General features: G+C 38.9%; 1 protein-coding gene and 1 long non-coding RNA gene across 4 annotated transcripts; both read right to left on the bottom strand.

Annotated features, from left to right (window-relative positions):
• Positions 1 to 1007: 1007 nt before the first annotated feature.
• Positions 1008 to 12798, bottom strand: LOC115741028 (thiamine-repressible mitochondrial transport protein THI74-like). 3 transcript variants are annotated; one of them, XM_030674726.2, is made up of 8 exons: positions 12582 to 12798; positions 11905 to 12309; positions 11299 to 11516; positions 10932 to 10996; positions 10736 to 10837; positions 10439 to 10556; positions 10221 to 10356; positions 10006 to 10138 (listed from the first exon to the last, which is right to left on the bottom strand). In XM_030674726.2, the coding sequence occupies exons 1-8, from the start codon at positions 12660 to 12662 to the stop codon at positions 10073 to 10075; spliced, it is 1191 nt and encodes a 396-aa protein (XP_030530586.1). In that variant the 5' UTR covers positions 12663 to 12798; the 3' UTR covers positions 10006 to 10072. The 3 variants fall into 3 exon arrangements, 2 of the variants coding, with proteins under 2 accessions (XP_030530586.1, XP_030530585.1); XM_030674725.2 differs by having other exon boundaries at positions 10262 to 10356; XR_007198107.1 differs by lacking the exon at positions 10006 to 10138 and adding an exon at positions 1008 to 1019 and having other exon boundaries at positions 10227 to 10556.
• Positions 8860 to 21173, bottom strand: LOC115741031. Its single transcript, XR_004015421.2, has 4 exons — positions 21163 to 21173; positions 19834 to 19840; positions 9128 to 9383; positions 8860 to 9030 (listed from the first exon to the last, which is right to left on the bottom strand). It is a non-coding gene; the product is annotated as an uncharacterized LOC115741031 (long non-coding RNA).
• Between the last annotated feature and the right edge of the window lie 1732 nt (positions 21174 to 22905).

Here is a 22905-nt window from a genome sequence, read left to right as displayed (position 1 = left end):
TGCGAACGCCGTTGATGTGGATACTCTTTTGCAATTTCTTTAATTGGTTTGTTATATATATACATACACACACACATATATTCTTTTCGTTTTTCTTCTCTTTTCCTTCTTTTCTTTCACTATGGCTGAAGTGCTCTGACAAGGGTTGCGGGAGCTCGCTGGCCACTTGGCAAGGCTGGGGATGAGGGGTTTGTGGCCCTTATCCAGTGGTCGGCGAGCTCGCGCGACTGGCCATCCCGGAAGAAAAGGAAAATAGAGGAAAGTAGGTGGCGCATGGACAAAAATCACTCTCAAAGGTATTCCTCCCCTCGGTCTCCTCCATTTTTATGTCAATATACTCATTTGACGCTGAATTCACATTCAAAGGCTCCACATCAAAGCCAAACGCACTCCAATCCCTATAGGATTCACGACAAAGTAATTATGGAACTCTAGCCATCTGCTATTTCTATGCACTACTAATTCTCGATTCTTGGTTTTCATTAAGAACATTGCGTCGGGCCTATCTTGAGCCACTAGAGCCCTGAGAGCTTGGACTATTAAGGGGTGCCCAATACTTAACAGTTCCAATATAAAAGCTTCATTTATAATTCAGTGGCTTATTAGGACTAGCCATCAAAATCCGTAAGTCGATATCTTCAGTCATGCAAATAGAGTGTTTCATCCAGCCAAGTTAGAGTTAGAGATGGGGATTAAACATAATATGACCTTCTCTCTTTTTTGTTTTGCTTTTTCTTTTTCTTTTTTTTATAGGGGGTTGAGTTTGGAGCCTTTCTGCAATTTTTCCTTCTGTACTAATTTGTTTCAGCATTATATCCTTGCCCTTTTCATGAGTAGGTTCCGTGAGCAACGACACACCTTTCTCTTCGTGTGAACTAACTGGATTCTATACACTAGTGTCCACATGTTCAACAAATAAAGGTTCGAACCCTCTCTTTTTTGAGCTTCCTAAAGGCCTAGACGGACAAGATTGATCTTCATCCACCAGCATACCTCGGCTGTGCATGGTAACCATTCCGCTTCGAAAAACTGATTCCGATTAAAATGACTTTTTTCCGATTACTTTCCTGGATGTGTTTTAGATAATCATAACGCGTTTGATAATTACCCAAAATTTCTGTTCCTCGAATGGAAACACTTTTAATAATTGCACAAAATTTCTGTTTCGAAAAACTGTTTCCCTTCCTAATTTTTTTTCATTTAAGACAAATAACTATGTAGTTACTTCGTAAAATTTCATCCTAAATTGAAGAGTAAATTCCAATGCACATTAAAATAATTTAAAACACATTATTTTTTTTTAACATGTCATAAATAAAACACAAATTTTAATACATGACGTTTGAAGTTCGATTGAAGCATGGGACAGTTCCTGTATTAAGAACTCATTTTTTTTTAAATGTTGCTTTGTCCAAAATACATACAAATATAGTAGTCGAATAACCAAATTATCCACTAAAAAAAAAAAATCAAATTATCGTCCTTGATAGGAAGTACAAATTCTTCACTATCATTTTGCGGATTCTGTCCTAAATCCGAGTGGGTGTTTGACTCCAACTCCACGTGTAGATGGTCATATTTTGTGACGCACGACTATTTTGCGGATTCTGTCCTAAATCCGCATGTTGGATGTCCTCATCTTCTGCAATATATATATATATATTTTTTTTTGCAAAAGAGTGAAATCTAGGAAATTTAGGCCCAAATTTATGAAAATGAGGTCAAACTAGGCTAAGCTTATTCTATTCTTAGGGATTTTCTAAATTTTTTGTGATTTTTTCAAAAGTTTTTAATTTTTTGTGAAAGTTTTTATTTTTATTTTGTTTTATTTTTATTAGGTTGAGAGAAAAGTAACGAGAGAACTGAAAGGAAAAATGAGAGATATGAGATTTTATTCTGTTTTGTGATTCTCAAAAGTGATTTTTTTAGAACCATCTTTTTTTTTTTTGTTCTGGATTTTGCTCTAAAAACTTATTTTGATTTTTCTAAAATTGATCCTGGGAATAGAATTAGAATCAAAATCATTTGCATTACCAAACAGGTTTCCCATCTTTTTTTTGTTCCAGGGATTAGAATCAGAAAATCACGATGGGTCTCATGCAGGCCTCGCCTCTGGTTTTCTAAGGTCTCGGAAACAACTTCTTTAGGTTGGTTATCATTTCCCTCCTCCTTGCAAAACACATCCCAAAGGGGCTGTGATCCCCGTTTTCTGATTCCAGCCAGCTCCCAAAGCTGCTCCCCTTAGCTGAATTTTTTTTCTTCATTATAAGGTATATCAATGCAGACATTTGCGTAATGTCCAATCTTCCCACACGAGTAACAAAAGAAGGGCAATCTTTCATATTTAAGATCAAGCTAGATCTTCTTCCACTGTGCCGAGCCAAAAATCAAGCTCTCAGTTCATTTTGAATATCTGACTCCACTGTTGCCGTCGCAATCTTTTGTATTGCAGGCCTCTAGCGTCTATTTTCCCTTCCACCCCCATCGAGCTACGATTGCAATAGAGGTCCATTCAAGTGGAAAACCAAAGATTCTAACCCAGAATGCACAAGATGCAAATTCATAGCAGTGAAGAGGTAAGTCAGTGGTGAAAGTTGATCCATCTTTGACTAATAAAGTAGTGGCCGTGAAGAATTAAAAAAAAAAAAAAAAAAATATTAGTAAAATATTAGAGGCGGTGGCTAAGTCGGTTGATATTCTCTATATAGAAGTTTGGTCCTTGATGTGGTATATAGTCTGCTCCCATGAAAAAAAGGGAAAAAATGCTCCCATGTGTAGCAAAAACCCTATGTTGAGAGGGCTATCCTTGTAAGTCTTTTTATTTATTAATTTTATACCAAATATTCTTTTTATCTTGCTAGTCTTCTTGCCATTATTTCTCTACATTTTATACCTAAACACACACACTTGCACACACGCTTCCACAAAAATCCCAACGGTGGTATTAGAGCCAGGTACGTTCGGATGGTTTTGGGCGTTTGTCCTCACCATCCTCAACTAAAATCAAACCCCGAGCCCGAACCCGAGCCAGAGCATGTGGAGCCGGTGCAGGAGCCGGAGCCGAAGCCGAAGTAAAGGCCTAAGCCAAAGCCCAAGCCCGAACCCGAGCCAGAGCATGTGGAGCCGGTGCAGGAGCCGGAGCCGAAGCCGAAGTAAAGGCCTAAGCCAAAGCCCAAGCCCGAACCCGAGCCGGAGCATGTAGAGCCGGTGCAGGAGCCGGAGCCGAAGCCGAAGTAAAGGCCTAAGCCAAAGCCCGAGCCAGAGCTAGGGCCTAAGCCAAAGCTCGAGCTAGAGCGAGAGCCAAACTAAAACAAAGGTCAACCTCGTCACATGAAAAAAAAAAAAAAAACCCAACTATAAGCGTGTCTAACAAAGGTTACTTGTCTTTATATTCGATGGGAACAACTACAACTAAGAATATTTTGATAGCCCAAGACATAAGGGACATCATTGCAATACCCAACAGTCAGACTCCCAAGTTTCCAGGAGTAATAGATGGTTGGAGAAAGACCAAGCCCTCCCTTCAAGCACTTTATCCTTCTCTTCCTCGTTGCGGAATGTGAAAGAGACAAACCCGTTTCCCTGGTGCTTTATGAAAACATTCTCATTTCGCTAAGCTTTTTTTATCGCTGTCTGAAAGGCTTGGAAATTGAAACTAGGGTTTTTGTATAACTGTCTCACAAGAGAAAGATGACATTCCGTTATTTTTTCTTCCAAAAGTTCCTTATCATAAATCGTGATTTCCGGTTCTTGTAGTGACTTACCAGTTTATCGCAGAGAGTTTCAAGGCGTTCAGCGGATCCATTTTCCTCTTCCATCACAATCGAGCAGCAAGTGGAGTCCCAATCGAACAAACAAGCCGGGCCGAGAAACCTATTATAATATGTTTCAAGTTTTAGCCCGTAAACGAAATCCAATACAAGATAATATTGCGGATTATATTGGTTTCGGATTACCGAACGTATCTCAATTAGGAAAGTCAATATACGGACTTTGGATTGTCGACACGGACTAAATTTTGGTCAGGAAAGCAAGAAAACTATCCTAATTGAAGTCTGCCGAGGAATATCTAAAAGCGAAAAAGTGTGACCATTGACCAAGATTTTGGAATCTTGACTGGATTACCTTTTTTCACCTTGGAGTCGGCACCTGCAGGCTTTTATTTTGGCAGAATTATAAATGCTTTGTTTTCGTGGGACTCACTTTCTTACAAAAAGGAAGTAACCTCGTGGCCATGAAGAGGTCTTGAAGCGCCGATTTCAAAGGGACACCATACGTAGTTGGTCGACAATACTACGTGTGCTACAAAATTTAATTTCCAAATTTATAAGAAATATAGACTAATTTCATATAGGGATTTTACATAAAACGTCAAAATTTGGGGCATACGAGCGAAAATTGACATATTACATGAACATTTAAGTATAAAAGATCACATTACATTTCTCTTTCCCTATGAGTATAGACAAAACAAGTCGGCCACATTAACATGCAGGGTATACTTACAAAAGGCAGCTGATTGGTATTTACAATCCTCAATTTCTTTGTAGGAGGAAAATGAAAAAATCGAGGCACTACTTCTGGATGAAAGGGGCCCAAGAGAGTTCATGGAGCGAGAGAGCTTCAAAAGAATGCCGAACCTGAACTTCCTTCATGTGAGTGGTGTGGATTTTGATACAGATTTTAAGGATTCATTTTCTGAAATAAGATGGCTAGGGTGGATGAGCTGTACTGACTCTTTTAATGCGACCAATGTTCATTTGGAGAAATTAGTCATACTTGATCTATCAGAAGACTTTATTAGTGAAAGCTGGGGAGGATGGAGGTCAATCAAGGTAATATTGAGAAACACTTTCTGTTTTGTACTTGTTGATGATAAATCATTCTATAACAGCTAATCTTAGAACATGTTTTTCCTTGTAGATGAAGAGGCTGAAATTTCTCAATCTTTCACGGTGCTTACATTTATAGTGCACCCCTAATCTCTCCGCGTTTAAAAATTTAGAGATGCTAATACTGGAAGGTTGTAGGTACTTGGAAAAAAATCGACCCTTCCATTGGAGAAGTCAAGTGCCTTCTTTCCTTGAACTTGAAGGCCTGTTCCTCACAACTTGGTGAACTGACCGGCCTCGTTTATTGGACTTGTAGGAATGTGCCAAACTCAGAGAGCTACCTGGAGAAATGGACAAATTGGAAGAACTGAAGGAAGTTGATATAGGCTGTACTGCTATAGAGGGAATATTCCTCCATCTATAGGTTCTTTGAAGAAGCTGGAGATGCTTAATGCCTATGCTTACGAATCATTGGTTGGACTTCCCGACTCAATTAGCCATATGGTGAATTTGTCGACCCCTGACTTGAGTCTTTGCTTCTCTTTAAAAGAACTTCCAGAGAGCATCGGATCCCCTGTGAAATTGCAATGCCTGTCATTAGGCCATAAATATCTTCCATCTGCTTATTGGAATCCGGAGTTTTATTTTTGGTATACTGGTTATTCTTTCTGTCATATCCCTCATTTGATTGGGAAGTTGGAATAGTTGACTGAACTCAACTCGTCAAATGCAGAAATTTCAGGATTACCTAAATCCATTAGGGATTTGGAAAACTTGAGAATTTTGAATGTTGCTCTCTGCAAGAAATTGAGTAGTTAACCTAGAACTATTAGCAAGTTGGGCAACTTGAAAAATTTGTATGCCTCATTTTGCCTGAGTCTGGAGGGAAAGTCCCTATAGATGGATTGTCTTTACTGAAGATCCTTCGATTATCGTCTACGTGCATTTCTAGCTTCCCCTGTTGTCTCGAAGAACTTAAGTTAGCTTGCTGCCGCATGATAAAATTGCCGCCACAAAGAATCGATAAGCTGTCTTCTCTGCAACACCTCGATTTAAGTAATTGTGATCTTCAGCCGCTGCCAGAACTTCCTGCCAGTTTAATAGTTCTAAGAGTCACCTGTCAGCAACACACATTGCCTCAAATTTCTCACCTAATCCATCTTAATGAGATCAGTTTTCATTTTTGCAAGTTGCTGGAATTCATGCCTAAGCGTCCCTCATGAACATTGAAGCTTCGTTTCTACTTGTGTTAACTTGAAAGAGTTGCCAGGTTTGTCCAGTTTGGAATTCTTGTCACAATTATTAATTGAAGGGTGTCGGGAGCTGACAGAAATCAAGGGTCTGGAAGGATTAAAATCCTTAGATTACCTATTTGTATCTAGATGCAAGAAGTTTTCCAACCTTGACGGCCTTGAACATCTAGAGTCTTTGAGAAACTTGGAAATGGTGGACTTCGATGCTTCACTAATGAATGATGATCTCCAGACCCCAAAAAAAAAAAAAAGAATGATGATCTAGTTCAAGTTCAAAGCATTGACAGATTGAAAAACTTGGAAGTGCTGGAAATTAGTTCCTGCGAGTCCCTTATAAGGCCGGACCTTTTGCAATTGACACATTTGAAGCAATTAATAGCTAGAGATTGCCACAATCTAGTCAAAATTAAAGGCCTTGAGAGGTTGAAAAAATTGGAACGCCTAGATATCTGGGGTAGCAAATCCATTGAAACATTACCAGACCTCTCGTACTTTGGTAACCTTGAACATTAGAGACTGCGGGAAGCTTCGTGATATTCAGGGCTTGGATAAAGTGGCATCTGCGGATAGATGATAGAGGGAATCAACTGCAAGGCCTTAGCAAAGTGTCCACATCTGTCGAATTTTCGAAGATTTTATGGAATGGTGGTGGGATCAGTTTTGCATGAACTTAAGGAGATGACAGAGCTCCAACAATCAAGGCAGCTGAACTCTAAAACACGTTCAACGATGCTTTCCACTTTTGAAGAATGATTTGCTTCCTCCCTTGATATCAATTTGGTTAAGTTTATTCGCTTATGCAGATGCTTTCCATTTCATATTATCCATGAGGATGCTCAATCGGAAGATCAATTGCTCCAAATAAGACATACGTACTCTTCAGGAAATCCCTTAACTCCAGTTATCTCAGTCCCTTAACCATTCTTTTACATGGTAAATAATTAGCACGTTCTGATACATTGCTATATATACTTCACGAGATTCCCTGGCTATTTTGTATTCAATGATCAGATTTACGTGCCAAGTTTGACCAAGGGCAGAATATCGGTCAAATTCATCCCTTCTGGAAAAAATCTTTTTAGGATGTTATGTAATATCCATTCGAGCATTAGAAGTTTTACCCTGTGCAAGGTGGATTTGTTCCATTGACACTCGAAATGGACCTTTGAAATAGCAAGGTATACCATATCATGATATATACGATTAAAGAGACGATGTTCACTTTGACCTGGGACATGTAAACCAAAATAAAACCGTATGTGCATCTGGTTCTGATGTGAGATTAAGAATGGAGTGACTGTGTAAATGGACTATTTGTTTTGGCGCGGGAATGAAGGCAGAGCCGGACATTGTAGTTGCTGTGTGAGAGATTTGGTGTCTGACTGCTCTGGAAAGATGGAGATTCCTCACTGGCGCCTTGCGGCATTATTCAGTACACATTGATTCGGTGGACATCGAGTTGATCTGGTGATGTAGCATTGATTTGGAGGAGCTTTGAATGCCTTTCTTAATGATGGTTTTTCCAGTTTGTTGAAGCAGCTCTTTGAGTTGATGCAAATTATGAAGGTGGCCATTTTCGTAACTATTGTTCTTGATAGTTAAGGCAGCTTGAGAGTTTGGAATTATATTCATCCAACTCCTGATTTGTTGAAGGATCGACGCTCAGAAAGCAATTTTCTTATGAACTTGAGGAAAATATCAGCCATAATCATGTGATTCCTAATGCCAAAGATTGAACATCATAACATCAGAAACAGAGGGCGCAGATGCGGAGTTTCAAGATTTCGCATAGACTAAGTCCACATTCAACTATTCGAAATTCTTTTGTTCCATTGCTCTTCCAATTCTACAGGAAAGGAAAACAGAGTCACTTTACAGTTTTCATTTTTCTTTTTCCCGTCTGTTGCAACCGAACAAGAACACACAAAGACAAACAGCAGGAAGGAAAAAAAAATCAAAGAAGAAAGGGATGATCACGAAGTGAGTGAAGGGATCCGAGTTGATATATCCGTCGAATGTGGACAGATATTCAGGGCTTGTGGAGGTATCAGCCAGCAAGCAAAGCAGCTTCCATGACGACAGAGAGGACGTCCACGACACCCTCGACAAGGCAACTGCTTCCTTTAAACGTTTTCCCTCCCGAGTTCTTGAAGTTCGCCATGCAGTTCAGTAAGTTTTGGCTGCACTCCTGGTTCAAATAGTCATCTGCACAACACTCCGCCAGGTCTCAGGGTCTCAGTGTCACAACTCCGATATGTCTATGTGGGCGATGCGACCCGGTGATGAATAAAACATCAAATTAAACGATCACACAATGTAATCTCTTCATCATCGTCCTCCCCCAAGCCTCGGAACAGTAACTAAAGTTGGCTTATGAATGAAGAGATGGTTTAGTAATTTTACTCGGATGTTTTCACCACACCTGGTGTCTCCTCTTCCTTTTAAGTCAGGAATGGAGGTACCACGTCATTTTCAATAACAAGTTCCTTTTATGTTCAATACTAATTAATCAACCACAAAAGATAGAAGCTGCAAATTAATTGACAATCCTTCATCACATTATGCAAAAAAAAAAAAAAAATGGTTTTTTTTTCTTTTGCAGTGAAGCGCGAGCATCACTAGATGCCTAAGTAGGACTTGGACTCGCATTTTCTGCTGTAGTCTTTCAACATTAACATCACCTTTATCCTAAACTAATTGGGGGTCTGCGGTCGGTGAACCCAAATGCTAATAGGAAAAAGAAATAATATATAACTATAAATAGAAAAAAAGGACTAAAAAGGACAGTCTTGAATATAGGAAATCTGCCCCTCCACAATGCTAATAGCTTTCCTCCACTCTGTGCTATGACAAACCGTGTGCCAATCTATTTCCCACTTCATTAAATCTTGTTTTATTACTTTCCCTCAAGTAAGTTTCGGCCGACCTCTGCTACAGTCTTTGCTCTGCGAAATCATTCACTCATGTAAGAACCAATGTGGGTTTTATTTTCTTCTTTTTCGATTGCTTCAAATCAGGGCGAAAGGAAGATTCCAATCTTACGACGGAGACCGCAGCGTTTGAGGCCTGAACACCGACATTGAGGGCATGGACGGGGATGCCAGAAAAACAGAGGACAAACTGGGGAATACGACTAGGAGTTATAACAGGAGCTAACTTCGATGGTTAGGGCTAACCATCGCCATGGCCGGCCTGAGAGAGAAGCACCTAGACTGTGGAGCTTCGTCTTTGCTTCACTGATTCACAGAGAAGAGAGAGAGAGAGAGAGAGAGAACAGTGAAGAAAGAGGGAGCTGGTTCTTGTATTTGATCGCAGATGGTTCTCCTAGCAAATAACTAGGTACTAATTCGCTCAATTTAGGTTTCTGAAAACGATCCACGTTCGACGGTGCATTGCGTTCTTGAAGCAGCTATTTTGCATCAATGCAACCTACGGAGGTTGTGATTGTTGTTCACCTTTTTTCGACAACTCAGTCAGCTTGAGACTCTGGATGTATCCACATCTGATTCCCGATTTGTCGAGGCATTGCAAGCAATTTATTTAAGGTTGATCAACCATGATTGCCATTTTATCTCCTCCTGAAGATTGAGAATCTTCCACGCTTGGGTGCCTTTCAAGCATTTGCATAACATCAACCGATTGGCACCAGACAATCTTCATTCCCTATCATCCTACGACTCCTCTGCAGCTACTGCTAAGCTTGGAACGATCCAACTTCTTTTGTTGTTATATTAAAGTAGATGTTAACAGCCTTTTCGAATTCAAAGTTAAAAATATCCATATGTTGCGGAACGGTTCAAATGACTTGCCACGGTAAGTAGAACTTGATTGGCTGCTTCAATTTAGTTATCTGTGTATACCTCTTCGTGAAAACGTTACCATTTATTTATCGAGTAAAGAAGGATCATGCTTAAAGACAGACAAGCGATGGATTTATCTGTATTTTATCCTGGACCCGGAGTATCTCAGATGTACACATGTACAAATTTATTCCAATGCCAATGTGGGTGAGAACCAGTCTGCCAAGTTAGCTAATACAAATCCCAGGAATACCTGCAAGTAAGAAGCCACGAACCAATTAGTCAAGAAAAACAATGCTCGAAGCTTGTAGAGCCTGTGATTTTCTGTCTTATACCTGGACCGAGCCAAGAATGTAAATCAGCGAAAACTGCCGACTGTGTATTATGATGTCTTCCAACATGGCCAAGGGTATCGCAAGTGAGGCACCTAAGGATGCCACCAGAGGAGTTGTCCAAACAACACCGAGTGCCCTATTCATAATTTATAAGTGGTATTAATCAGATTGAAGAAGGTAGAAATCGTCATTCATCAAGGTTTAGCTTCTGAGCTAACCAAAAGTAATCATAGAGGAAGCTTCCCACGAAGCAGTTGGCAAGAACAACTCCCCCCACAGCCAGAGAATGAGGAAAGGCGAATTTGGGCTCTATGTCTAAAGCAATGAGAGGCCAAACTGAAAAGATCCAAGCATAAAAAAATTAGATAAGACACCATTGTTGAAGAACAGAAAGTACTTGATTTTATGGCCACCGATTCTGTACAAGATTTTGAAAATCATGAAATGCATCAGCACCCCTTCATGCCAAAAAACTTATGCTCATGAGGAAGTTGAAATTAGCGGATCGTTCTTACCAAGCCACCAAAGTGCAACAAGCGAGAACAGCCCAATACAACCGAATAACTTTTGCATGTCCACCCTTTCTCCTTCTTCTCCAGCGTACTTCTTGAGAAGCACTGAACTTTTCCAAATGATTATGTTAGCTGCTACATCTCTGTTGAAAATTTCAACCGAAAAAGAATTTACTTTGAAGAGAAAAAAATGCTGTACCGGCAAATAGTCCATCAGTTGCAGCTGAGAGAATCGCCAAAATATTTCCTAGGAAAGAGTAGGTTCTTTCGTAGAAGGAACAGATTAAACACAAAAGAAGAAGACTTTATTAGTTGCTGCTCAGTAATTTCAATACATACGCCTAATAAAGTATGAATGAAGAGTAAAATGACAGTGGAACCAGAGAAAGAACTAAATGTGCAGATGATAATAGGCAAGGACTACACATGTTTATTTCGTAATCACATCAACTTGATTTGAGTTCCAGAGAACTATCTCACAAGAATGTTCGATCTCTAGTAGGAAACGAGTATAATGAAGACAAAATTATGAAGTCAAATGAATTTGGAAAACAAAGACTACATACACAGTTGTGTCAGATTGTGATTGATCAGTAGTTGAAGTCTTCCCTAGCGTAGTCATGGCGACTCCCGCTATACTGATAAAGACCGAGATTACTTTTACTACACTTATGGAGTCCTGTCCTAGAAATGCACCAATCAGAAGGGTGAAAAGTGCTGATGTCGAGTACGATATCGTGGTGCTGGCAACGCTTGCTCGTGCAAGTGCAGCAGCCATGAGATACTGCAAACAATAATAACACCCTTCAATACTACGCTATATATAATGAAAGTGCGATTCTCTCAGTATTCAACATTATAGCTCAACAAGAGTGTCATGGTTTTTAGATGATGCTGATATTTAAAAGATCATAGTCAGACCAGATATTGCAACCAATCGATTCCTGTAGAGGATAATAGGTGAGTGCCAATTTTAAGCGAAACATGCTGAGAAATGACATCATTTTGTATTGGTAAATTAGTACTTCTCTTGTAAGCCCCACAATAATACTTGTACCAATTTTAGAAGCTGTGAAAATCACATGCTTTGTATCAGAAAATAATTGATCAGACACTTAAAAGTAAAGTTGCAGTAACGAATGTTAACCATAAAAACAAAAATGGTCTCTCACCTCGGACACAAACCAAATAGGCGCGAGTGTGCAGGCCACTTTGAGAATTTGCCGGCTGTTCATCTTCTCCTCTTGTTCCACATTGTCATCATCACGTCCTTCCGAAACAAAGGCCCTTTCCTGTTCAAGTAAACGAACTTCCTCGCCTGTTGAATCCACCACACTCAACTTTTCCTGATTTTCCATTTCCATATTACTCTGCTTCCCATTATTTTTGCCAGGAGAATCTGGACCTGCACAGATTGCATCGACTGTCTCCGGAACACTACTGCCACTTCCGCTAGCGCGGGATTTCAGGGACTTCAGTAACCATTCCTTGAAGAATGCTATGGGAAGATAGAGCGCCAGGACCGAAGTCCCGAGATAGGTCACCGCGAATGGCTGCTCATAGTTCTCGAAAACACCCTGAGACACAAGTCGATACGTTAAGCTGGTAAAAGTCATTGCGACAGAGGAACTGATGATGTTCTTCGGATTCACAAATTTTTCTCAGCAGGGAAAGAAAATCAAATTACTAACTAACAGGATCAGCAACCGAAGCAAGATAAGAGTGAAGCAATATCATCATCATCATCATCATCATCATCATCATCTCCTTCTTTTTTACCCAGAAGAGAAAATGAAAGCAATGCAAGAATTAATTTTGCACAAACAGAGAGAGAGAGAGAGAGAGAGACCTGAGTGACTTCTGCAGAAGTGACCCACGTGATAACAACAGCGATAATGAGAATCAACCCACCTTTGTATCTCCAACTCATTTTATCACTGTTGACAAGCAAAGAAGAACAAAGAAGACAAAACTTGCAAAAAAAAAAAAAAAAAATGAAACCTTTAAGAGCAGAGAGATAGAGAGAGTGAAGTGCTGGTATGTGTTGATGTGAACCGAGCTTCGTCGTTGTCTGTCTGATTTTCCTGAACGTCTCCCCTCTCTCTCTCTCTTTTTCCACGATTCACCCCCTTGGGCTCGTGTAAGACATCTTGTTTTATAGAAGGGAACGATCAACCCTCGTTTTCTCGAACAAGAATTTCTTATTATTTCAAAGAAAGGCCCGACGAAAGGCATTTTTGCAATTTTGCTTTTTTCCCCCTTTTTCCTTTTATGTCCTTTTTTTTTTCTTTTTCCTTCCGTTTTGATAGTGACCGGCCACAGGCGATAGCCGGCCCTCGCCTATGGCCTCATCGTCCCTTGCCCAGTGGCTGGAGAGGGTCGTCGGGCTCTTGCAGGCTTCAAAAAAGAAAAAAAATTAAATGATAAAAGAAAAAAGGAAAAAATAAAAATTAAGCGACGAATATATCCTTGATCAAATGCTTATTTGAAAAAAAAAAAAGAACACTTCATGTTTTTATTTAAAATTTTATACTGATGTTTATCTTGTAATAATGAGCATTGGAAACGTGGAGCAGATCACAAGATCTTATTCTCTTTCTTTTTTTTAGCTACTAAATCATTCTCCTCTTCTCTTCATAAATGAATTGCCAATTCTCGCGCTTGCTCCCCAAAGTAACCAAGACTCTCAAAAATAGTTCTCTGCTGTCCCTGCTGTTCCTCGGCCGAGAATCTCCAACTTGCTGACTTCCCAATTTCGCCAGAAATTAGCGCCTCAAATCTCACCTTCCTTTGCTCGAAACCCACACTTTCCTTGATGGGATTTGGTTTAACTTTCTTGCCCCGTTTCATTTACCTCAATCCCATAATCCTCGAGAGAATAATACTAGAAGTGTCAAAAGTTATGTACGGCACTCAATTTGATGCTAAAATTTTTTCGTCAGATCACTCAAATGCCAAATTGAAGAAAAAACGATCACTTAAGCATCTCGGAGAACAAAATTAATACAAATTTAGTCCACGTGGACTTCTCAACTTTAAAAATTAAAATTAGATTTAAAAAATTGATAAAAATTTATTTTTTTAAAATAAAATTTTTATTTAAATTAATTTTAAAAATAAAATTAATAAATTAATAAAAATCAGTTAAAAATTTAAAGGGGGGAAATTAAAAATATAAAAATATTTTAAAAAATTTATATTTTAAAAATAAATTAGTTTTAGCAAGTTTTAAATTAAATTTAATTTTAAAATTATGGGAAGGATTCAATTGCACCAATTTAAAAAGTTTTAGGACTTGAATGTATTTTTTTTATTTATAAATTTTAAGACTCACTTGCATTTTTGTAACAAGTTTCAAGACCTCTAGTACACCTCTTTTTTTGTTGTTGGAATTTTTAGCTTTTTTTATTTTTAATCTAATTAAATTTGTATTTTTTATTATGCTTTTTTCAGTTTTTATCTTTTTTTTATTGCTGACTGGATCTTCGGTGAGCCACGTCAACTTCAATTATTAATAAAAAAATGCTACGTCGGATTTTCATCCAAGCAGATCGGAGTTGGATGATTATTTTCAAAAAATTTGGTACTTAAATGATTCAAAAGAAACTTTTAACACTAAAGTGAACGCCATACATAATTTTTGACACTCTTTATGTTTTTCTCCCCATAATCCTTGTATTGCACCTTCCTAGCATGCCTGCGCACATAATCGGATCCTCTCAAGACCATCCTAGTTGTTTCCTAACATGCGATCCAGGTCCAACGGCTGGACCGTGCGTTGATTAATTCTTGGTGCCCTTCAGTAATAAACCTGTGTGTTGTATCCCGGGTTTCTAAATACTTTCCTTTCTTCCTTTCTGTCTTATATTAGTCTCCAAAAAGATAAATATGTTCTGGTTAATCTTGGTAGTATGCTTTGCGTTTGTCACTTAGTGGAACTTGTGCATCAGAATTTTGCTATTGTGGAGTGTTTCTACGGTGTGAATCAAAATTCGAAGAGAACATTGATTTGCTACAATGATTTTTCCGGCATGTTATGTGCTTGTGCTGCGAGCGGTAATCTTCTTTGGGTGATCTTTATTCTTCTTCCGACAAGTCAATCCGATAACAATTGTCTTCATTGGGATTCCGCTATGGCGAGAGATCGGGTGGAACTGCCGGAGTCCGCTGATCCTTTGACTTTTGTGATTACATTTTCTAATGCTGCAAGACAGTAAATTGGTGACTGTACAGCTGCAGGGTGGGTTGCTGCAACAGGCTTTTGTTGTAAAAATGATGCAATATTTGTTCGATCGACTATGGTTCTTATGTCCGACCATAAAACTACGGTTCTTACGATTTTGTGGTGATTCGGGGATTTCAGTGATTTAGCGAATTTATGTCCGACGCTTCTGAGGTTTGTTTAAAGAAGTTAAAAAAAATCCCACCACTTGAAGTTATCTGATTCTGTAAAATGCTTAAAAGCTACAGGCTTGGTTTCAGATAAAATTTGTTCATAACAAGCAAGAGGTTTGTGCAAAAAATGAGGTTTGGAATACTAACTTTCTAGGAAAATGTTTTTTTTTTTTTGCAAAAGTCTCGGGATCTCCATGGTAAAACCCATCTTTTACTGTGGTTATATTTTTGGAAAGTATGTTTTATAAAAAAGTTTGATCGTTTCGTTTGAGGGGTTGCCCGGGGCCTAATTGTGCAAACCGTAACGACGAAAACGAATCTTTTTAATAGGAACATGAGTCTCAATGAGCCACGCCCATTTCTCAAATGCAATGTAATGAAATGCAATGTGAGAAATGAATTTGCGAACTGTGATTAGGGACGTACGTTATGAAGCACATACCTCAAACCTCCATGTTACTTGTTCTTTTTTCAAATTCTATTTATTCATTCTCTCCTACGCGACCTTCTATGGTGCGTGTAAGTTATGTGCGTGGCTTGTTTGATATTTGAGAGAAGTTGTAAATCGCAAAAGCCTAACGGATCAATGCTGCGTGGAGGTAAAAAATTCGATCCATAACATCTATTTGGATATCGATACATACGATACCTTTTGAAAAGGAGGACTTCAAAAGAATGATTTGGAGCCTTTATTTTTTTTTTTTATTCATTGTATAATTTATTGTAATGCCTAATGTAATACATATATGATCTGATATGTAAGTGGTCCTTATATGGTGCCCTTGGGGCTTTCTATTTGATTGTATTCCGCTGCACGGATCTCCTGGGAAACGAAGCCACAGGCACGAAGGTTCGGAGCTACCGAAAAAAAAAATTTCACGGGCCGTAGAAGCTCCCTAATCGAAGGAAGGGACTTTGGGTTGCGTAAGCTCGCCAGGTCGTGCTCCGGGCTGCTTAAGCTCACTGTATAAAGAAGAATTTGGGCTGCAAAACTCATTAGGTCGCTGAAGAAATTTTGGGTTGCGAAAGCTCACTATGTCGATGAAGTGTTCAGGGTTGTCTAAGCTTGCCGTGCATAGGAAAACTCTGGGCTACGAAAGCTCGCCAAGTTGATGACGAGACATTGAGCTATGGAAACTCGCTATGTTAAGGTGTTCTGGGTCGTGCAAGCTCATTGTGCAAAGAAGACTTTAGGCCGTAGAAGCCCACCAGGTCGATGAGGAGACTCTAGGTTCCAGAAGCTTGCCAAGTCGATGAGGTGCTCCGGGCTACGTAAGATCGCCATGCAAAGAAGACTTTGGGCTGCAAAAGCTCACAGGTCAATGAGGAGACCCTAGTTTGACAAAGCTCGCCAAGTCGATGAGGTGTCGAGCTGTGGAAGCTCGTCTTGCACAAAAGAAGACTCTGGGTTGCGGAAGCTTGCCAGGTTGATGAGGCGACTCTGGGCCGCGGAAGCTTGCCAGGTCAATTAGGTGGTCCGGGATGCGAAGCTGTCCATGCAAAAAAGGTCCTAGCCTCGAGCTCGCCAGGTTGATGAGCAGACTCTAGGCTGCGAAAGCTCCCCAGATCGATGAGGTGACTTTGGGCCATGGAAGCTCACCAGGTCGATTCCTGGCACGAAGGAAATTCAAGAATGTTTAGGTGAATCTCGAGGCTTGAAAAAGCGACTCGAACGTCAGAGGCTCTTGGATCTTCGAGGAAACATTGCTGCATGAATAAAGAAAATGAATATGCATTCATCAAAGGAATAGACCAGTCAAGACTATTCAAGGACGTACATTTCAAGATTCAATTCCTGAAAATCTTCCCAGTAGTAATACAAAGGGTACAGCTTCAATCAGAATCCACAAGCAACGGGCGACGATAGCAACCAGAATGGGTAATTCTCGAGCTAGCTCCGACAAGAAGCTGATTTAATCCAAACCGATTGGTGATCTGAAAATGTTCAGCGAATTTTTTTACCGAAAAGATTAAATTTGTCGACAAGAACGAGCGGCTGAGGACTAGGGCTGTTAGAACCGAACTAGTGAAAAAAATAAGCATTTTTTTTTCTCCATTCGGATTATTCCGGTTTGATTTGGTTAATCGAACCCATTCGAATTTCTCGACAAAAACTAAACACCAAACTTAAAACCTCTCGTTATTTAATATGGGAAACATAGGTGTTGTCATTCAGTGTGATCGGTTTTGTGTTTAGAAACGAAAGTATATAATATATGAACGTTGTTTTTGTGTTAAGAAATTCTCAACAAAAATCGAAGGCCCCAAAAAAAAAAAAAAAAAAAAAAAAGAGGAAGGATAACAGAAAACCCAAACCAAACCGAGTCGATTGGTTTGGTTCAACTATTCACCTTATCGGTTTAGTTCGACTTTTCTAAAAATTCGATCCTAATCGAATCGTTGACAGACCTAGAGAACTTGGAGAAAAACTCCGGAATCAAGATAAGACGCGAAAACTGACAAAGAGCACAACGCACCGAGGTCCTGCAGTTTTGCGCCCTATTGATTTTGTACAAGCGACGAGCACGATTTTCGGAGAAGCAAAATGAATGCAAGAAGGCAAACGCCGAAGAAAAATCAAGTATTGGAAGGGATTCACGTTGCTCTCGAAAGCGGGCCTGAGGGGTATCGGTCCTGGCCGGGTCCAACTCTTGAGGCCCACAAGGACAGGCATCGAACCTAAGGTCCATGTGATCCGATGGTCGTGCTGGTCCATGTAATTGGACCTAAGCCCCTTGCGTATGTTGTTGGGCAATCGCTCGTGTGTGTCGCAACAGCCATGGCTTTCTGATCGACTGCTTTGCCCGAACGGTGAGAGTGAACCCGGCGATTCCAGCGGAAGCGACTGCCATTGTGGAAGCCCTAAAGTACTTTCAAGGAAGAGCCGAACTGGTGTTGGAGATGGGAACTGATCACTTTGATCTGGTGACGGAGATAACCGGTGCTGCCGATCAAGTAAGTTGGGGAGTAGATGCTCTTATCGCCAAAGCTCAAGCCCGCTTGAGGAATTTCCACAACCTGAAGTTAACCCGTTGCAAAAGAGTTTGTAATAGTGTTGCGGATTGGGTCGTCGTACCCCGCCGCAACAAAACCCTACCCTTTAATTAGGTCTTGTATCCTCCCTCTTAGCCTTTCGGAGTTGCTTTCGTAAGCTAAAATCTTGTACTCTCGGCCTACTTAATGAGAGTTTTAACAGCGTTTTTGAGAGTTTTAACGGCGTTTTTTTTTTTTACCAAAAAAAAAATGTTGTTAGGTTTGGGTTGGTCTCAAAGCTTCCTTTTAAATTTCCTGGAGAGTTATGTAAATAATTTCCTCTATGTCAATTGATTTCTCAAATGAGCGCCACGAGGTTTCTCTTGATCTTTTTATCAACACCTCGGGGTTAAAAGATGAAAAATCGACTGCATCACAAGATAGACTCACACTTCCACGATTGAGCCGCAATTATCCCCAAGAAGGCATGTAAGATGTACTCTATCTGTACTCTTGATCGGCGGCAATTTCATTGAAGATGACTTGGGTTGAGTCGATTTGCATGTCTCAAAGTAGCCTGTTGAAGGTCAGACAATCATGACCTTGAACAATTTCCATGGAGATCTTGCCTTTTGAGTTGTCTCGTATGTTTAACAGGAGTACTAACGTGTTCAATCTTAGGGTCTGCATGGCAACGATTCTAATCCGAAAAAATAATTCTAATTAGATTTGATTTTTTTTTATTCTATTTCCTCGACGAGTTTTAGAGAATCAGAAGGCGTTTAGTAATTGCACAAAATTTTTATTCCAGGAGCAGAAATGCGTTTGGTAATCGCACAAAATTTCTGCTCTTAGGAGCAATTTCTCTTTCCAATTTTGTTCATTTAAGTCAAATAATTACGTCTTATCACTACAAAATCAACCTATATAGCATCACTAATAAAATGAATACACATAATCCATAATCCATAATTAGTCTATTTATTTCGTGGAGTATAAAAACATATGTAAAAATCCATAAGAAAGAATATAAGCTTAATAGGCTATTTGCACTTGAATTTTTGCCATGAATTTGCACTTAAACACCTATATGTTTAACCAAATTCATACCCGATCCGACCCGTATTACTTAAACATTTTTATGTATAACCAAATCATAGCATATTATCTTTTAAAAACTAACTTTTATTTTCCTTTTTCTCCGGCGATCGGTAGTGATCGGCGGCGGGCGAAACAAAGTTAGAGCATTTCACTTTATTCGTCTTGTTTCTCAAAAGTGATTATGGGGCAGAGAATCAACTTTTTTTTATTCTTGTTTTTGCTCCAAAAGTGTTTCGGGAACAGAATAACAAAAATTTTAGGATCGGAATCATGTACGTTACCAAACAGATTTCTCATCCTTTTTCGGAGAATCAAAATCGTTGGCATATAAGCACTTAGTGTGCTTCCTAGTTGACGCGGTTGGGTGGGAACAGATGTTTGACTTGTGTTCTTGATTCGGCTGGGATGAAAGAGATCCAGAATTCAGCATATTCGTGGTGATCCTCCATGTAGCCTTACAAATCCCAAACACCTTCCAATAAAATAAAGCAAAAATACGACAAAAAAATTTAAAAAAAAAAGGAAAAAACCCCAAGTGAGGACAAGAAACACTACCAGTAAAAAGTAAAAAGGCAAGAGACAGGAGAATGAGAATATGTAATAAGCCCTACCCCAGATATCTCCTATATGACCCTTTTTCTTGTAATTATGTTTAGTTTATTCCTTGCACCAAAGTTCTCATGACCCTAATGACAAGCACGATTGATTCACTTTTATAATCCATTAGTCGGTGTAAAGGAGTGTTTGAAGCCCATAATCAACTTGCAAGTCTAGTGAAGAGAAATTTTATCAAATCTATAAATAAAAGAGTTTATACAATTGACTACGGGGCTAATTCCCTAAAAAAAATACCAACTTTATGTCTAATGATGATTCTGGCCTGAACTTTTTTTGTCTTATAAAAAATCACCAACTTTAACTAGAATCTCAAATCTGGCCCCCCTTAATTTGGAACCGTTATAGTTGTCCATCTTGGCAATTCAATGCCGTCAATAAATTCACGTAGCTTGCTGACGTGGATTCAAGATCTATTCATGTCTTCTTAGCATGGAATCCCAGGTAGTTCATTCGCTTTGCCTCGGTCACAGTTTGAAGGATGACGGTTAAGGATGCGTGGTAATAAGTAGCTTCGGATTCCAACGAGATAGTGGATTCGCCAAGCTCACTACTAGAGCCTCTCTTTTTTGGAATAATCCCCACCCCTCAAAGCTTCGAAATAGTAAGCCAAGCTATTTTCTCAAAGATATTTTTTTGTTAGGAAATTATGGCTAAGCGTTGATGGTTCTGTGGCCACGTCGATGATGAAAAGTGACAGAAGTAAAAAAAACAAAGAAAAGGAGAAAACTTGGCTTACTGTTTCGAAGCTTTAGGGGAGGGCTTGGGCTTGTTAAAAAAAAAAAAAAAAAAAAAAGCTCTAGTTGTGATCTTGGTGGATCTCATCTATGGCTTCTCCAAGGGTGGCAATACATAACTTCATAATCCAGTGAGACAGCAGAGTCTTGCGGGTGAAGTGAAGGAGATGATGAACAGCTTAACCGTCATTCATCAAGCTGTGATTGAAGTGAAATGAATGAAGAACTTCGGAATCTGTGCTAAGAAGATAATGAATAGTGCCTTAAATCCACATCAGCAATTCATGTGTATTTATTAATGATATGAAATTGCCACGTTGGATAACTAATGGTTCCAAATTAACAAGGGCCATATTTGGAACTTCAGGTAAAGTTGATAATTTTTTATAAGACAAAAAAGAACTTAGGCTATAATCGTTATTAGACCTAAAGTTGGTGCTTTTATAGGGAATTAGCCCTTTGATTGCGGTGGTTTCTAAATACCAGAAAGATTAACTTGGTTGACTTCTCATGGTTAAATATTTACGAGTACCTTCTTATTATACGAATTAATCATTATTCCAGCGTTACTTATATGTCAATATAATTCATTTAACCGTATTCAATTACTACACTTGTAATAAATGCAATCATACCACATAAAATTTATATTTTACTAATCATACCACATGTATCATATTAGTTGACAAATTAGAAATGAATATTCAATTTCCTTTGCAACATATGTGTTAGTATTAAATATTTGTCTGCGAAAACAAGCGCAAGTAATTACTACTTATATCTCCTACATATAAAAATTTTGGTACTATTTTTCGTCCTGCTTAAAAAAAATCAAACATGACAAAAAATATTCTAATTTGTCGCCTTATATTGTACTAACGGTGTAAAAAGTACCTTAGGGTACACCAATGGCGACAAATTGAATAGTTTGTCATTTTAAATTATTAGTTAACGGTGAGGAAAATTATCAAAAAAGTTCTAAACTTATTGCAATTGTGAAAATTCGGTCCTAAAATTTTTTATGCCAATTCAGTTCATCCGGTCAATTTTAGTTAGCCGGCAATGTCCATGTCAGCCGTTTGGGCACAATTTTTTAAAATTTTTTTATTTTATTTTTCCTTTTCCTTTTCTTTCTTTCTTTTTTTCTTCCCTCTTCTTCCTCTAGCTGGTTGCCGGACCTCGGTGATCGGCTAGAGGCAACAATCGGTGAGGCTCGACCTCACTAGTAGCCAGCGGGGGCGAGCTTCGCTTGAGACCAATGAGGTCCCGCGATCACCTGGAGAAAGAAGAGGAAAGAAAAAAAAAAAAGGAAAAAAAAAAAGACAAATGGAAAAAGAAATTAATTTTTTTTAAAAAAATGTTAAAGTATTATATTGTCGGAAGCCGACCGTATGGACTGGATTAATATAATTACAAAAGGTTTAGGATTGAATAGGCAAAAAAGAGAGTTGAAGACTAAATTGGCACAATTATAATAGGCTTTCGAACTTTTTTTGGCAATTTTTCCGTTAACGATGATGAAACTAAATTTTGTCATTTTAGGTATACCTCAAGGTGATGCACTTCTCAGAGTAAAACAAAGGCGATAAATTGTAAAGTTTGTTGCCTAAGGTCGACCAAAGGAGAAGGGCCCTCAGTTTGTGGACTCAGGTCATTGTCGAAGAGGCCCAAAAAAATGATTTTATCACTATAGGTCTACCTTAAGGCGATGAAATTTTACTTTTATCGCAGTAGGTTCGAAATTTGCCCTCCTCAATGGCAAAGGAGGGCAAATTTCGTCACTTACTAAACCTAACATAAGGCGACAAAGCCATGTTTTTGTAGCTTTAAGTCAAACCTAAGTTAACAAAATTTCATATTTTTCACCATTGGTTCGAAATTATCCCACCTTTGATCGAATCAACGGTGACAAATGTACAAATTTTTTCGTTTAAGTTTAACTTAAGGTGCAGAAATTTTGATTTCTTCACCTTTGATCGATGCTAAAACAACAAGCTTAACGATTTGTCACCTTAAGTTGACCACAAGGCCCCAAGTACTATATTTTGTTGCTTTCAGTAATCTAAGGCGATGGAAGTTAATCTCGTCGCAAAAAAATTTGTTGCCATAGGGTGTTTTACATGTAGTGATTTTACCACAAGCAATGTATAGATGTGCATGACAATACCTTTGCTCTAGAAATTAATTTCTAGTTAGAAGTTGATTTTTCTATTTTTGGAGAGAAGTAGAATTTTTTTACTTCTTCAAATGGCTCCAATACTACTTCTGGAGCTAAAAAAAAAAAAATCTCCAGCAACAGAAAAATAAAGTTATGCAATTAGAAAGATTTTTGCTCCGGAAGTTGCGTTGCCA

The sequence above is a fragment of the Rhodamnia argentea genome, chromosome 4 (assembly GCF_020921035.1).
Source record: "Rhodamnia argentea isolate NSW1041297 chromosome 4, ASM2092103v1, whole genome shotgun sequence".
NCBI lineage: Eukaryota > Viridiplantae > Streptophyta > Magnoliopsida > Myrtales > Myrtaceae > Rhodamnia > Rhodamnia argentea.
Note: the sequence above shows the minus strand (reverse complement) of the source record. Positions and strands in the feature narration are given on the sequence as shown.

Coding starts and splice junctions, on each gene's coding strand:
- LOC115741028 (XM_030674726.2), bottom strand. CDS start 12,662: ATGAGTTGGAGATACAAAGGTGGGTTGATTCTCATTATCGCTGTTGTT. Junction 10,838..10,931: donor AACTGATGGACTATTTGCCG/GTACAGCATTTT, acceptor GGAAAAGTTCAG/TGCTTCTCAAGAAGTACGCT. Junction 10,557..10,735: donor TGTTGCACTTTGGTGGCTTG/GTAAGAACGATC, acceptor GGATCTTTTCAG/TTTGGCCTCTCATTGCTTTA.